General features: G+C 41.1%; 1 protein-coding gene across 1 annotated transcript; it reads right to left on the reverse strand.

Annotated features, from left to right (window-relative positions):
• Positions 1 to 622: 622 nt before the first annotated feature.
• Positions 623 to 12,296, reverse strand: FAM111A (FAM111 trypsin like peptidase A). Its single transcript, XM_057507051.1, is given in 5 exon segments — positions 623 to 4,439; positions 4,441 to 5,241; positions 7,413 to 7,940; positions 9,534 to 10,416; positions 11,293 to 12,296. Coding segments are annotated over 3 exon segments (1,809 nt in total). The 5' UTR covers positions 7,494 to 7,940; positions 9,534 to 10,416; positions 11,293 to 12,296; the 3' UTR covers positions 623 to 3,512.
• Between the last annotated feature and the right edge of the window lie 3,222 nt (positions 12,297 to 15,518).

A 15,518-nucleotide genomic window follows, 5' to 3' on the forward strand; every position in this document is an offset into this window, starting at 1 on the left:
TCATAAGAAACTTAGAAGGTGGAAACGAAGAGGTAGTCATTATTGGAAGATCATGGCAGTCAGACAGGACTTTGTAGTATCTCCACAAGCTTCCACGTGTAGGTTGTGCCTGATGCAGAACCTTTACAAACCCTTTGTAAGTTACTAGTTCACCATCATGGTGAAGAGATATGGCAACCTCTCTCTCCCTTTCAATGCTTTCAGCTGACATCCTCTAGCAGCAATCTTACACTTCTCTTTCCCTGCTTGTCCCACACTCACATAACCCCAATTCCTAAGTAAGCACCTCATTCTTATAATATTTATAGCATCTTTATTCTCTTGACAGAATACAGACTGATGCTATATGTACATACCCTAGACATCCAAGACAGCTCCAGTTTCATGAATAAACCCCAAACTCCCCCGAAGAATAGCAGACATTTCAACAATAGTAGGATGAATAAAGTCCAAAAAACTCTCATTCATCTTTGGTAGGAATGCAAAACGGCTCAGCTACACTGGAAGACAGTTTGGCAGATTCTTACAAAGGAAAACATCATTTAACCATACAGTCCAGTAATCACACTCTTAGGAATTTATCCAATTGAGTTGAAAATAATGTTCACACAAAAATCCATACACCAATGTTTATAGCAGCTTTATTCACAATCACCAAAAATGGAATCAATTAAGATATCTCAGGAGGTGAATGTATAAACAAGCTGTGGTATATCAACACAATGGACTATTACGCGGTGATAAAAACCAATGAGCTATCAAGCCACAAAAAGACACAGAGGAATGTGAACTGCGTACTTCAAAGTAAAAGAAGTCAATTGGAAAAGGCTACATACTACATGACTCCACCTATGTGACCTTCTGGAAAAAGCAGAACTATAAAAACAGTTAAGAAGTTCAGTGGTCACCAGGGGTTCAGGGGAGGGGGAGGGATAAGTAGGTGAAGCACAGGGGAATCTTAAGGTGGAAAAACAATTCTGTACATATTGTAATGGTGTATACATGATATTATGCATTTGTTAAGATCCACAGAATGTATAGCATGAGGAGAGAAGCTTAGTGTATGCACATTTAAAAAAAAATCACTTAGGAGACTGAGGGATCAAAGGAAAGAATGGGAGCTATGAAGAGACATATGACAAATGTATGAAACAAACTTACTGAAGGTGGGGAGGGAAAAAGCACTGACCCGGGTAGCTCTGGGAATGAGTTCCTAAGATGAGAGGCAAAGGAAACTGCACAGAAACACTGAGCTCTAGTGGATAAAGTTATTTCCCATCCCAGTACAAGTGAACAATTATGATACTGCTGTACATGTATGTATACTGGAACTAAACAATTAAGTAAATAGGTGGTGGATGGTAGGAGCAAATTCTCACAGTTGGCCTGGCTGATCCATGTGTGGTGATGGACTAAAGCTGGGACACCTGTAAGAATGGTTTCATTTATTACACATACAGATGGTTACAGATACAAATGTTCTTAGGTATGTGTATATATATAATCCCCCCCTATCTGTGGGAGACACATTCCAAGATCCCCAGTGGATGCCTAAAACCACGGATAGTGCTGAACCCTATGTATATACTATGTTTTTTCCTATGCATACATACCTATGATAAAGTGTCATTTATAAATTAGACACAGTAAGAGATTAACAATAAAATAAAAACAATTATAACAATATATTGCAGTAAAAGTGATGTGAATATGGTCTACCTCTTTCTCTTGCTCTCGGAATACCTTACTGTTCTGTCCTCATCCTTCTTGTGATGACATGAGATGATAAAATGATTATGAGATAAGGTGAAGCAACGTGAATGATGGAGGCATTGTGATCTGGGCTACGATTGACCTTCTGGTCATAGGACAGATGAGGCTCAGCCTGAGCATGGGTCATGGGAACCACAAAAAGCTGAACTTCAGATAAGGGGGGACTACTGTACATGAGTTAGATACACACATGTATTTCTTTGCTCTGTCAGCTGAGAGGGCCTAGAAGAAATACCCCAATAGCAACAAGCACACCTAGGGTCCGGATCTTGGTAGCCAATACTATTCTCCTTTAGAAGGAACCAAGGCTTCCTGGAGAAATGGCTAATTTTAGGAGTGAGGCAGGAAATATACCCCAAAAGTCTGGGGTATCCTGTAGTGCCAGAACTAAGGAAGTGCTCAAAAAGCAAAGAAACAAACATAACACACTGATGCAGGTAGGTCACAGGGGGCACAAGGGGCCCCCCTCTGAAAGTGCTCCCGCAGACCAAAGCTGGAACAGTTTGAGCATCTCAGTAAAGTAGTACTGGTTTATAACCAAAGTATATTTATGAGTCCACACCGATACACATGAATGGGAGGGAAGAGACACATCTCCCAGAAGAATGACTGAGAATAAGTTGTGCAGATATTCTAAGAGGCCTAATGAGGAAGAGGAGCCATAACTCTCCACCCTGTAAGTGTGGACATCAAATAACTTCCTTCCAAAAGGCACAGAGAGGAGGGGAAAGGTTAACTGCACAGTAGAGAAACCTGATAAGCCCCACTTTGGCTCAGGGACCCAGGACAACCCAAATCATGTTGATAGAATGTATCCCTGGGGTGGTATGGTAAGAATGGGGTTTTGCCTCTTTGGTTTTTCTCTTCAAAACCCACAGCCCCAGTCTAATCATGAGAAAAATATCAGACACGTTCCAGGAGAAGGGCACCCTACGAAGTACCTAATGTGTGTGCTCTCTGACCACCAAGGGCATCCAAAACAAGAAAAGTCGAGAAACTGTCACAGCCAACAGAAGCCTGATGTGACACACGGGATGTGACAACTAAATGTAACGTGGGATGCTGGGTGGAACTCAGATCGCAGAAAGGATATTGGGTAAAAACTAAGGAAATATGAATAAAGTAATGTAATTTTTAAGGTATCCCATTTGCCCTAATAGCTTTTAAATATGGGGAGAGTGGATATTACCCTCTGAGTTTCAGGACACATATATTCTGAGTTTTTAGTAATATGAGGATTTGGGAAATTCTGAAAGCTTTGTTTGAGATTATTTCCAATCGAGGCTTTAGCTCCTCAGTTAAGATTAACTGCATACTTAAATTGTGCTATTGATTAACCGACACATTGTTTAAACACTTACTTTCCACCTGCCAGACATTAGGGGTAATGGTAAGTCGTGGGCCCTACCCTCAAAAAACTAACTTAGGGGAAGATACTCAAGATGATAAGAACCAATAGTTACCCTTTTACTGTCATATGACTAATTATTACTTAATCTTATCATTATTCACATTGCTTGACTTTAGGGGAATAGTAGCCCACTTCATAAAGATGTTAAGACTCCAGTCTTCATGTGCTTGGGAAAAAAGTCAGGTGCATAGGATATGGTCAATAATAGTAATTGTTATTTTTAAATGAAATTCATCATTTTAGATTTAAAAACTCTATTCATCTATAGAATAGCAACTCCATAGGAAATTCCCTAAATGCCAGCAATTAGACTGAACTCTCACCATCCTCAATCCTCCTCACCCACCATTTCTACATCCTGCTGATTTATACATACTTCTGTATACCAAGTTCCATAGTTTTGCTTAATATCAAAGAGGATGGATTCCATAGTGGAACCAAACTCAATGATACTAGAAATCCCATTTTGGTACAGATAAGGGAAGCCAGCAGTATGCATGGCCACCAATGAACCTTTTGAATCAAACACCGGGGAGCCAGAAGCCCCAAAGTAAAAAGTGGTGTCATAGGTAATCACATCAGGGTCGTGCATTACTTCTTGGAAACTTCTTTGAGTGTGCATATGGATATACTGCTGATCAAAATTGTAACCCTCCTCTTCTCTAGCCTGAAGATGTTCCTGAAATTTCTTTTCTCGCTGACCCAGAGAGATCACAGCACAAGCGTCAGTAGACTTTGGTTCTCCATATGGGTGGCCAATAATATAAACCAACCCCGTAAGTGGTGTAGGAGCAATCCCATTATATAGTCCCAAAGGTACCCGCTGTCCATTTTCCTTCAGTTTCAGAACAGCGTAATCAAGAGTTACACCAGATATCTCAAACCAAGGTTCAAGAAAAAAACAGTTCTCCTCTTTTTCAGGGAGATCTTCATAAATGAATGTCACCTTTACACATTGACCAATTATGTCTGCCCACCTACTTGTCTCTATCCCTTCTCCCACAACGTAATTTATTACATGCCGACAAGTGAAAATGAACAACCCTGTAAAAACATAGCAGGTGGCAGAACCCTTATTCCCATTGTTGTCCCATGATATGCACCCAACTGAGTCACTGAGATGAGAAAGAAATCTGTGGACTTTAACCAGAGTAGAGTTTTTTGTCAGTTTCCCGAAATTTGCTTTCTGCAGTTGAAATAATGAAGCTTTGTTCTTTTTTTTCTCCATTTCTTTCTTGAAGTTTTCTCTGATTTTTTTCACTTTCTCTTTTCAAACTGGGGTACTGGGCCACAATTTCTTCTCTCAACACACGGGTGTTCCTTTTCTCTGACAGGGGCTCCCGAGCAGCTCCCGCCCTAGAGCTCATTCTTCTCTCAGCCTCCACCTCAAAGAGCTTGCCCTCCAAGTCATCGACCGGCTGTGTGTTCTCTAAAATGGAGTCCAGGTTTTTAATGAGTTTCCAGTCATCATGCTCCAGAAAGGAAAGAAGTCTGCCATCCTTGCACAGAGCGTCCTTGATGGTTTCTCCTTTGAAAGCGTAGATGCACAGTTTGCAGCCTTGCTGGTGAAGCTGCCTGAGCTTCACGATCCTTTTTTTCCTCTTCTCAATGGCATGAATATAAAATTTGACACAGTCGGTAGAGGCCAGGTCATGCCGGCCAAACGCCTGGTTCCCTTCCCTCTGCTCACTTTTATTTCGGGCAAATGTGATTAGCACGTGGCAGCTTTCTGGAAAACATCGGAGGGGCATTCCAAGGTTTATGTAACCTTCAATTCCTTCTGTGCCACGCACGAGCATTTCTCTGCCCTGCTGAGTCTCCATCTCTTTCTTGATAGCCGTGAGAGTGTTGAGTGCCCCGTATAAGCTGCCCCTTCCGCCATGTGTGAGCACGTGCTTCCTGTGGTTTACATCCAAGGTGATGTAAATGGTCTTATTCAGGGGCACCTTCTGGTCTTTGGGTCCTTGAGCTTGGATGTTAGTTACATCTGTTAGACCTTCTTTAGAGTCTGTCTTCTTCTGAGAAACACTGGAATCATTCTGTTGCTTTTTAGTGACCTAAAAATCATTCAATACTTTAAACTCTGAATGCAACCTTAGTCTTCTGTTTCTCTTTTTAGGATGCAATTTACAAAATTTCTATAGGAAACTCAGAACCAATCTCCAAAGGCCAATGAATAAAAGGAAATCAGAATTTAGTTGGGATTCAAAATTAAGGTGAGTTTCCTGTCCCATTACTCAGATAAGCTCTTAATACTACAAAACTAGCACTTTTTTCTTCCCTGAGAAATTGGAGAAAAGAAACACAACTTTTCTTCCAGGTGCCTAAAAATAGAGGTGCCTAAAAGTCTACCACTTTTCTCATAGTGTTATTTCACATCTTGTCTACTATTTTCAGCTTTATAATTTTTACTTTTTCCAAACACAAGTGATACATTGCACCAAAAATTTGTTTTTAAAGCACCAAATAAGTTACCATTCTTCAGTAAGAGTATGTCACCACAGCTTATGATCAGACATTAAATGTTAAATGAAACCATCATTAGTTAACTAATCATCTGGCCATGATAGTATAGTCATTTCTAATAATGACAGCCTTGATTCACCCAGCATCTATCATACAAAGAACTCAAATCTATTCCTCTATTATAGCAATTAATCCCCAAATTCTAGGAAATGAAGAGCAACAAATAAGGCCAATCTCTCCTTTTTGAGGGAGAAACTGAGGTACAGAAAGTTGTCCCTGTAAGTGCTTTTCTTAGGGTCATATAATAACACTGACAGAAGTGACTGTCAGAACTGCAACATTCAGTCCAAATATTTTTCCCATTTGACTGTGTATTCCTATTTTTTTTTTTTGTAAAATGTTATATCCGTGATTCCCATTTTTATAGGGCATTATCTTAAAAACCAGGGGCCAGAGGAGAGGAGAGGAATTATGTATGGAGGACTAATCAAGTAGCAGAAATTCAGTGATAGCTTAAGGGCACCTGATTCCTATGTCCAAGAGATACAGTTTCCCCAGGTCATAGTCATCGTGGTACAGGTATCAACAAATAGGGTTTCATTGACAGCAATGTCAATTGCAGGTAGTGGGAATAACAATGACAGGATGGGTGTAAATTAAGTGTAACTTCATGTGTGACAGTGCCTAGCACAGTTACTGGCACATTAATAGGCTAACTTTTATTTTCCTTCTTCATAATGGTACTAATATTCTGGATCACAAAAAGGGAACATAAGGTAATATAAATATATTCTGGGCATACATACAAACTGTCAAAGAGCATCCCTTTAGCCTAATGCTGTCAGAAAAATCTTTGTCACACATCCCACCAGAACTCTGTAACAGGTTTCCCACTTTTCAGAGGACTCTTGAGCAGATAGAGACACTTTTAAAAGGGGAATGGGAGTGATATGTGGTTATTAGCTCACTCTGTCATCAAGTAGGACAGAGAAGGACACAGCTAGGCTTGTCTTGGCCTTTCTAGATATTGGGGTATTCCAGTTAGAACCACAAAAAAAGGAAACAAGGTAAAGGCTTGGCTGTTGCATTCTCAAATGCTTGCCATTTCTCAGCCCTCTTGATAAATTCCGGGAGCATTTGAGACTCAGGAAAGGATACAATGGTTTGAGATGATAACAGTCCAGATAACAGAAAGACCCCTGACTTAATGTAACTTAAGTCCAAGCCTTCACTCCACTTCTGCCTTAAGTAACAGCTCACTTCATAAGCAACAGCTCACTTCTCTCCTCGCAAACAAATGGAGGGTAATAAAATCCTCCCTGCCTGCTTAACAAGACTATGCTGAGAGCAATTATTTTAAACGTTGTTTTATAAACTATAAAGCACTGTAAAAATGTAGGTTCTTACTGCGATCAAATAGAACAGCCATATTTGGGATAGTAGGTAATTTCATGCTAGGATATAGTTTATTTTTATTCTTCAGTTTGCTGCAATACATTGTATTTGATTTTTGTTGTTCAGGAAGCATTACAATAGCTTTTATTTCAATAAAAGCCTCTTGGATGTGGCCAAGATTTGTATTAAAACTCCCTTTCCCACAGCAACCCCCTGACATAGAAAGAATAAAATGGATGAGAAAGATTTAGCTTAATATTTCCAACGTACAATGAGCTAATTTCTGGCAGGAAGAACTATGAAACCCAGTGTCAAGGATAGCTAAGACTAATGTTGATATATTTCATGAATAGTATTTCCAACATACCTGAGAAAAATAGTGCTCAATTTTCATATTACTTTTTTCATCAAATGAGACCTTCTGTGACCTGCGCTTCTTAGAGCTCATGGTGGCTTAAAGATGAATAGACAGTTCAGCTGAAACACTAATTTCAAAAAGGTTCAAGTTAGAGCAGTTATCTTCATAGCTATGATTAACTGTACAGAGGATATGACTAATGGGGACCCTATATCCCACCTTTCCCCTTCGCCCCTTGCCTCAATCCCTCCAGAGATACTAACTTAGCAAGTAGACAGTTTATCCACTAACTATAATCACCTCAGCAATAAAAGCTCCCTTTTAAAGAGCACTGCATGTCAGATACTATACTAAATAGTTTACCTAAATCATGTCTAATTGCCAATCCCCAGATACCACGCAAAGTAGGTATAGTTGCATTTTGCAGTTGAGGAAAATATCACTCAGAGAAGGAAGGTGACATGCCAGAGGCCTGGGCTACGGGGCAGAGATGGAATTCAAATGTAGGCATATAATACCCTCAGAAGGGTTTGCAGTCTGAGAATTTAAGTGTGTTCTAGTTACAGTGATGTTAAAATCTGGCCTCCATTTAAGATGGAGACGGCACAGGGGTGTTAAATTACAGAGAGACAGATGGGAAAAGAATCATAAAAACAAAATAAAATTAGAATGCCTGGCAAGATAGGAACTTTAGTTGTGGCTTTGGTGTTTTGCTTAAAGAAGTATTTTCAATGGGGTTTGTGGGGGGATTTGGTGAAGGGGGGACCCTAGTAAACATAATATTCTTCATGTAACTGTAGATTAATGACAACAAAATAATTAATTAATTTAAAAAAAAGAGAAAAAAATGGCTTACGAAATAATGTAAATAAAATTATAGAACTACTTTTTTTAAAAAAAGAAGTATTTTCCCCTCTATCTTTCCTCTGAGGTCTCCACAGAAGAGAATGAAATGTAAATAAAATTCTCAGTAGTGATAAATACCATTAGGATGAAGGTCATGGAGGGCAGCAGCTGCCTTTCAGTATACCAGCATCTCACACAATGCCTGGCACATGGCAGCCCTCAATAAAGACACATTTATAAAGATACATCCAATGAATGGAGTATGCATAAGATGCACTATACTCTGTCCTAAATACTTTTTATAAGTTACTTCATATACTTCTAACAACTTTGTGAAATAAGTATTATTAGTCCCATGTTACAGATAAAGAATTGGAACATCCTAAGAGATTCAATTATTTACTAAAGGTCACAAAGCCCCAGGGAGTATAATTGGGATGACTTAGGAACTTTTTCAAATAGAAAAAAGAAGAAAAGAGAGAAAAGTATAAATATACCTCCATACATGTATCACAGAGAGTTAGTAATTATTCGTTTTGCAAATTTGCATCATCTTTTTTATTTTACTAGATTACAGTTAGAAACATCATGACATTTTACCCCAATTGTCACTTTTCATCTCTGAAAATCAAGGACTTTTTCCTAATCACAGTGTGCATTTATTTAGATCAAGATCCAGTTGAGGCACACAAGTTGTTCTTAATTATTCTGTGTCTGAAGGCTCTTTCATTCTAGAAAACAACATTGATTTATTGAAGACCACAAAGAAATTCAGAGAATGATTCTCCCCTGGGTTGTCTCTTCATGTTGCTTTTCTTCTTCGTGTTGTTATGCTCGAGCCTCTGTATTTCTCGTCAAGTGTAAGTTACCTAAAGACTATGCCTATTTTCCTAACCATCTGCTATGGAGCAGGAGCCCTGGCCTCATCCTTCCGGGTACTGAGCTATTTAGGAAATTCACTTCAGCGTTCCTGTTTGTAAAATGACTGCAGTGATTCCAAATGAGATAATGAATATGGAAGTATTGTATCAATGCTACTTTTTATAAGAACACTTCGGTTCAAACATCAGGTTACCATGGACTAGCTGCACGACCTTGGACATATTAATTAAGTACTCTGCCTCATTATGCACACTTCTAAGATGGGAAGACTGGTAGAATCAGCCTCCAGTGCTGAGATTAAAAAATAGAATGCATGCAAAGCCTTTATAACAGTGCCGAGGACCCAGCCGGTTGCCCAGTAAACATTACTGCTATGACCGTTTTCAGTGTCTGTATACTTACCCGAGGGATGCGTTTTAAAATGCAGAGAACCTGGGGAAATAAAAACAGATACATATAACTAGGAGGTGGGCAATACTTTAAGATCCTTGAAGGTAAGAACTTAATGCCAACAACTAAGGGAATCTGGGACCTCAAGTGTGTCTGTTGATGATGATCCGTCTTACGGAGAGAGGACCCCAAGCGCTTCAAGGGGTGATTATTACACGTGGAACCAAAAAGGGAACATAAAAAGGGCAGGGGAAATGGGGGTTTTGTACGGTACTGGGATGAATTTGAACAGTCACAGTGGGAAGGGAGAGAGGTTAAGAAACCTTGCGGGTATCCTTCCCCGACCCTGTCCCCTCCCTCTCCGCCTTCTCGCTCCTCTCTGGGCCTCGCCCGCTGGCCAGGCGCGGAGGAAGGCTGCTGAGGGGCAGCGATCAGCCCTCGGCGGACCGAGGCCGCGTGCAAGTCGCCTGCGCCACCGCCCGCACACAGCGTGATCAGGGGCAGCCACTGCGGTAAAAGCCAGACGGCTGCCCGCCCCGCGGGCCGTCCAGGCGCCGCGCGCGCCGAGGCCGGTCCTCCCCGGGGCAGCGCAGGCCTGCGCGCAGGAAGCGCTGCAGCTGCGGCGGCACGGTTTGAAAAGTCCCTCCGCCTTGGGCGCCCCGCTGCTCAGCCGGCCCAGTAAATGATTTACTTTCATTTTCACATCGCCTGGCTTCTTCCAGCCTCGGCCTCCCACCCCCCACGCCGTCCCTCTAGGTCCTTCACTTTCTTGGACACCTGGGGAAGCGGGCCTGGCGGCTGGCCCCGGAGTGAATCCTGATGATGTGTTGTTTCAGACAGTCCCTCCGGCCCGAAACGGCACCTTCCGAACTTCCTCGTCGCCGCGGCCCGCTTTCTGAGAAACAGATAACGGGAGCCTATGCCTCTTCCCTGTGGACTTTTCTTTAACATAAGTACAACAAACAAGGAGAGATTCGCATTGTAATGTTGCAATAAAGCAGATTGTCACCAACCATGAGGCCTTTTCAAGTTTTGATTAGATAATCAAAAAGATTCCTTAAAAGGCTTCTTCCCTCCCAGTGTAAAATAAGCTCAGCACCTGGGGAGCTCAACAAAAGTACCTGGGGTTCAACCAAACGCGATCTACTTTCCCCACCTTTGCGTTTGGAGAGCGCCCGTTGCAGAGGTTGAAGGGACTCAGAGGAACACAGTGATTCCCTGATTTAAGGGTGTTGGGTTGCGGCAGCAGAAAGTGACTAGGTCTCGAAGAATGTCAAGCGCTGGCTCCCAGAAAATTCACCATAACAACCCGTCGATAAGACAGAGCTAAGTTTATTGCTTGCTGAGATTATGGAGGGCAACAACTTGACAGAATTTTGGTTGTGTGTCGGGGGTGGGAGGGAAAGGTTGGGCCGTTTAGTGCACCAACCCTAAACTATTACCCAATGCTTATACCCTGTCCTAACCAATCCCCTATTTTAAAGACCGACCTTAAACTAGACCTCAAAATCTCACTAAACGGCCCAACCTTTCCCTCCCACCCCCGACACACCAACAAAACTCTGCCAAGTTATTGCCCTCCATAGTCTCAGCAAGGAACTTTACGTTTCTTTTTATGTCAGGAACAGACCTAGGGCCCCCTTTCAGAACGATGGTAGGTGTAAGGTCCTCTGTCCCCCTCCCGGAGTCTGAGGTTTTCCTGAGTCATGCTTCTTCCAGTGAATTTCCCCCAAAACTCCCGATCAGCCCCAGGACCACAGGGGTAACTCACCTAAGAGGAGAGTCCTTCCCGGACCGAGCTGTCACGCGTCTGCACTTGGCGGCTTCTGGGGAAACGTTTGCCTCCAGCGACGGACTCCTCGCTCGGAGTAAACCGCTGCCAATGGGCGCAAAGATCCTGCAGTCTGAGTGTTCTCATTGGATAGCAAACTCCCAGCGAGGAAGCTGATTGGCCTCTAGCCAGCGCCGGGAAGGGCCAGTGTGGACCCATTCTGCAGCAGGGCAGCTAGGCTCGGGCGGGAATCGGGAGATCGTGCCCCTTCCTCCAACAGTGTTCATCGTCGCGGCGGCAGGACCCTGCCCGCCTACTCGGCGGCTTGCTGCCATCAAAGCCTGCTTGCTTCATCTCTCCTCCCTCCCGAGTCCTACCTGGGGGATGGGGTGGGCTGGGCTGGGTTTGAGAGGGCCCTGGCGCAGGTGGCGCAGGAACGCTGACGGCCAGGCCACTGCGGCGGCCCAGCCCTGAGCGCGGGAACCCGCTGTGGCAGGCCGGGGGGATGAGGGGGGAGCGGAAACGTGGCTGCCGGGTGCTCTGCGTCCCCGCTTGGAGAGGCGGGGAGGAGACGCGGAGGCACTAGCCTGGCGTCTGCAGGTTGTCACCTACGCCGGCGCCCAGGAGGCACTGCAGGTATGTGGGAGGAGGGACATTGGGCGACTCAGACTTTTCCCGGGGTGGCATTCCCAGCAGAAAGGACAGGCCCTACAACTATGGTAATCAGGAAGAAGCCGCGAATGCAGGCAGGTGAACGGCCTTGTCACAAATCCATTGCCCAAAACGTCCATCCAATTGTGCAGAAGTTTACAGTCCGGATGAAGATGATGATATGGACTCCAGGAATATACGTTTCACAGTTGAGCAAGAACGGAAAGGGCTTGCTTGCAAAGGCAGTTTTCTGTACGGATCTATATCAAGCCTTAATGTTCATACAGTACACCCAAAGTAGCTAAATTACTGCTTCCCCTTCTGTGGGTGCTCTGGGGTTTGACGGAAGTAACCTTAAAAACGGAAGAACAAAAATACCAAATTGTTAGAAAAAGTCACCACTTACTATCACTCTGAATCATTAGACGTTTCCATGCCCTTGAATTAGCATTTGGCTAATTTTTTTTTTCATTGTGGACTGATGCTGTAAAAATTTCAGTGACAATCAAGAGATGGTAAAGAACACCAGGGTTGAAGTTGCCCAACAAAATGAGCTATCCTGGTGTGGAGAGCTACCCTGTGACTCCCAAGCATTGAACAGCATCCTGCCGTCGTTCAGGCTGACTTGTTAGCATTTGATAGGCTTTTGAGATATTGCCTGGCATTTAAGAAATGGATCTCAGAAAGCCATGAAGAAGAGTGAAGTTGTCCTTTTTGAAACACTAGTAATGTTGAGGCCACTATATGTGAAGATACTATGTAGTAAGAAGACCTATGATGACAGAATTAATGCAAGTGGTTAGTCCACTAAGAATGTATTTATGCAGATGTGAAATGTTTTCAGTGTGTAAACAGAGTAGTGATTTAATAGACACAATCAACACTTTCTAAAATATGCTGTTGAGAATTCAGCATATTAATATTTTGTTTCTATTGAATTATTAGCAGCACAAGAATGAAGTAAAAGGTTACTATTACAGAAACTATAAAATGTGTTTCTATGCATCAGTGCAACATCTATTCAACTAAACCTACTATGTACCAAGATAGCTATCATGTATTTTTTTAATCTTCTATAACTTTGTGTAATTTTAATTATCTTTATTTTAAAAACATTTCTGGCTTATGAAGTTATGTGTTGGCTTATTGGGGAAAGGGTATAAAATAACAATTCTTAAACCTTAAATATATTTGCAATAAAATACATTTGGCTTAAGGAAAAATCAACTTTTTTCAGTGCAAGATTACTGTCACACTTTTTCTTCCCCCTACATCTTTACCATCTGTATGACTAAAGAGCCTTACATTTTTTTTTTAAAATTCAAAACTGACATTCCTTTTTCTGTATAAACTTTGGTTACTGGTTTTTCTTCACATTTCAGACAAAATGAAACCTTAATTTCAAAGTTACAAAAGATAGCTAGTGAGATCTAAACCAAATTAAATTCTCATTCTCAACACAACAAATCAAGCAAGTTTTAACAAGCTATTTGACCATTAAACTTATTTGTTAAATTTTAGCCCCTGCTTTTTTTTGTCTTCTAAATACCAGAATTCATATCATTACTGTGAAACTCTTCTTCTAAAAGAATAGTTGGGTTCCTTGTCAATGAGCCATCAAACAGTCTATGTCTTCATTCCTAGACTAAATCTACCAGGGACAAGTCTTCTAACATTAGCCCCAAAGGGTTTTTTCTCTTCCATACTTAATTTTCAATCACTGGGTAGTTTTTTTCAGGGGGGTGGGGCACACTTCTTCCTTGATGGGAAGAAATTAATTTTTATGTGCAAGGTCAAACGTAAAGGTAACAGTATGGGATGAATTCATTAGGGTGTCCAAGTTCATGCCCCTCACCTCATGACATGTCAATAAGTCTAGAGACAAGGTTTTGAGACAGGGAAAGTGACTATTCAAAAATCCAGGAGACAAAGAAAGTGGACTAATGTACTAACGTACCATCTTAAGTCAGGGTTGATTGCAAGAGTCTTTTATGTTAGTGAAAAGGGGAGCAGGAGGGGCAGCAGGTTAGGGGGTGACTGACAATTGCAGACATCTGGGTGCCAGTGAGGGCCTGAGAAGGCTGAGAAACTCCAGGCTCTTGGTTAGTTTGACCCTTGCTGACCAAGGTCTGGTCATGGTACTCCTACACATCTTTGACAAGGCCAATCATTATTTTCATACATAGTTCCCTATCTCCTGGAGGAGGCCAGGTTAGGGTTAAGGAGCTATTTGCAGAAATCTCAAACTGTGAGCAAAATTCCTTTTGATTTTCAACAAGGCTGTCTGCAGGGCTTCAGGGCTGAGCAGAAACCTTTTCCCTTTGTTTCCTTTTGGCCCAAAGGTTAAGAAAGCAAAGGAGACAAATTTAGTATGGAAGCAGAGATGCCACCTTTTCACTCAGTTATAGATTTTCTTCTACATGTATACACACCATTTTATTTCCTGCCACTTGCTTTTATGTAGCAAAAGAGTTAAGAGCAAAATGGAGTCAACACAGTATCATTTTTAAAAATTATTCCTGTTTATTATTCTGCTACATAAATTAATTCTGTAATTATATTCCAAACTTACAACCTATGTGATGTTTTGGAAAATATGTAAGAACAACTCTATCATGGCTTTCCCTCGGTTTATATGACACTGTGGTCTATATACAGTAATTTTGATCAGTTACTCATATATTCTATGAGGAATTTTATTATAGGAAGCAGATATAAACAATAATCTGCATGGGCTTAATTATGCTGTGGTAACTGGTCTGTTCGGAGAATGTTTATGGTCACTCTTGAATATGAAACCCTGTCTAAATAATCTTAATTAGATAATGTATCTAAGACATTATATAAAATGTAAAAGTCTAACTTCATTCTCACTTTTTTGCTATTAATCTTTTTGCAAGGTCTTCTTGTAGGAAAAGATGTTATCATACATGGAGATGCCTTGTTTTCCATTTTTTTATTTTTTATTTTTATTTTTTTTATTTTTTATTTTTTTTTCAGAACCACAGAACTTTATTATTTTTTTTTTCTTCTCTTTTTTTTTTTTTTTTTAGATAATTATTTTTTATTGAAGGGTAGTTGACACACAGTATTACATTACATTAGTTTCAGGTGTACAACACAGTGATTCAACATTTATATACATGATAATTCTAAGTACCAGCTATCACCATACCAAGTTGTTACAATATTTTGACTATATTCCTTATGCTATACATTACATCCCGGTTGCTTATTTATTTTACAATTGGAAGTGTGTACTTTTTCTTGGTTGTTGTTGTTAGGGCATCTCTCATATTTATTGATCAAATGGTTGTTAACGACAATAAAATTCTGTATATGGGAGTCAGTGCTCAATGCACAATCATTAATCCACCCCAAGCCTAATTTTCGTCAGTCTCCAATCTTCTGAGGCATAACAAACAAGTTCTTACATGTAGAACAAATTCTTACATAATGAATAAGTTACATAGTGAACAGTACAAGGGCAGTCATCACAGAAACTTTTAGTTTTGCTCATGCATTATGAACTATAAACAGTCAGTTCAAATATGAATACACATTTGATTTTTATA

This window comes from Manis pentadactyla, chromosome 9 (assembly GCF_030020395.1).
Source record: "Manis pentadactyla isolate mManPen7 chromosome 9, mManPen7.hap1, whole genome shotgun sequence".
NCBI lineage: Eukaryota > Metazoa > Chordata > Mammalia > Pholidota > Manidae > Manis > Manis pentadactyla.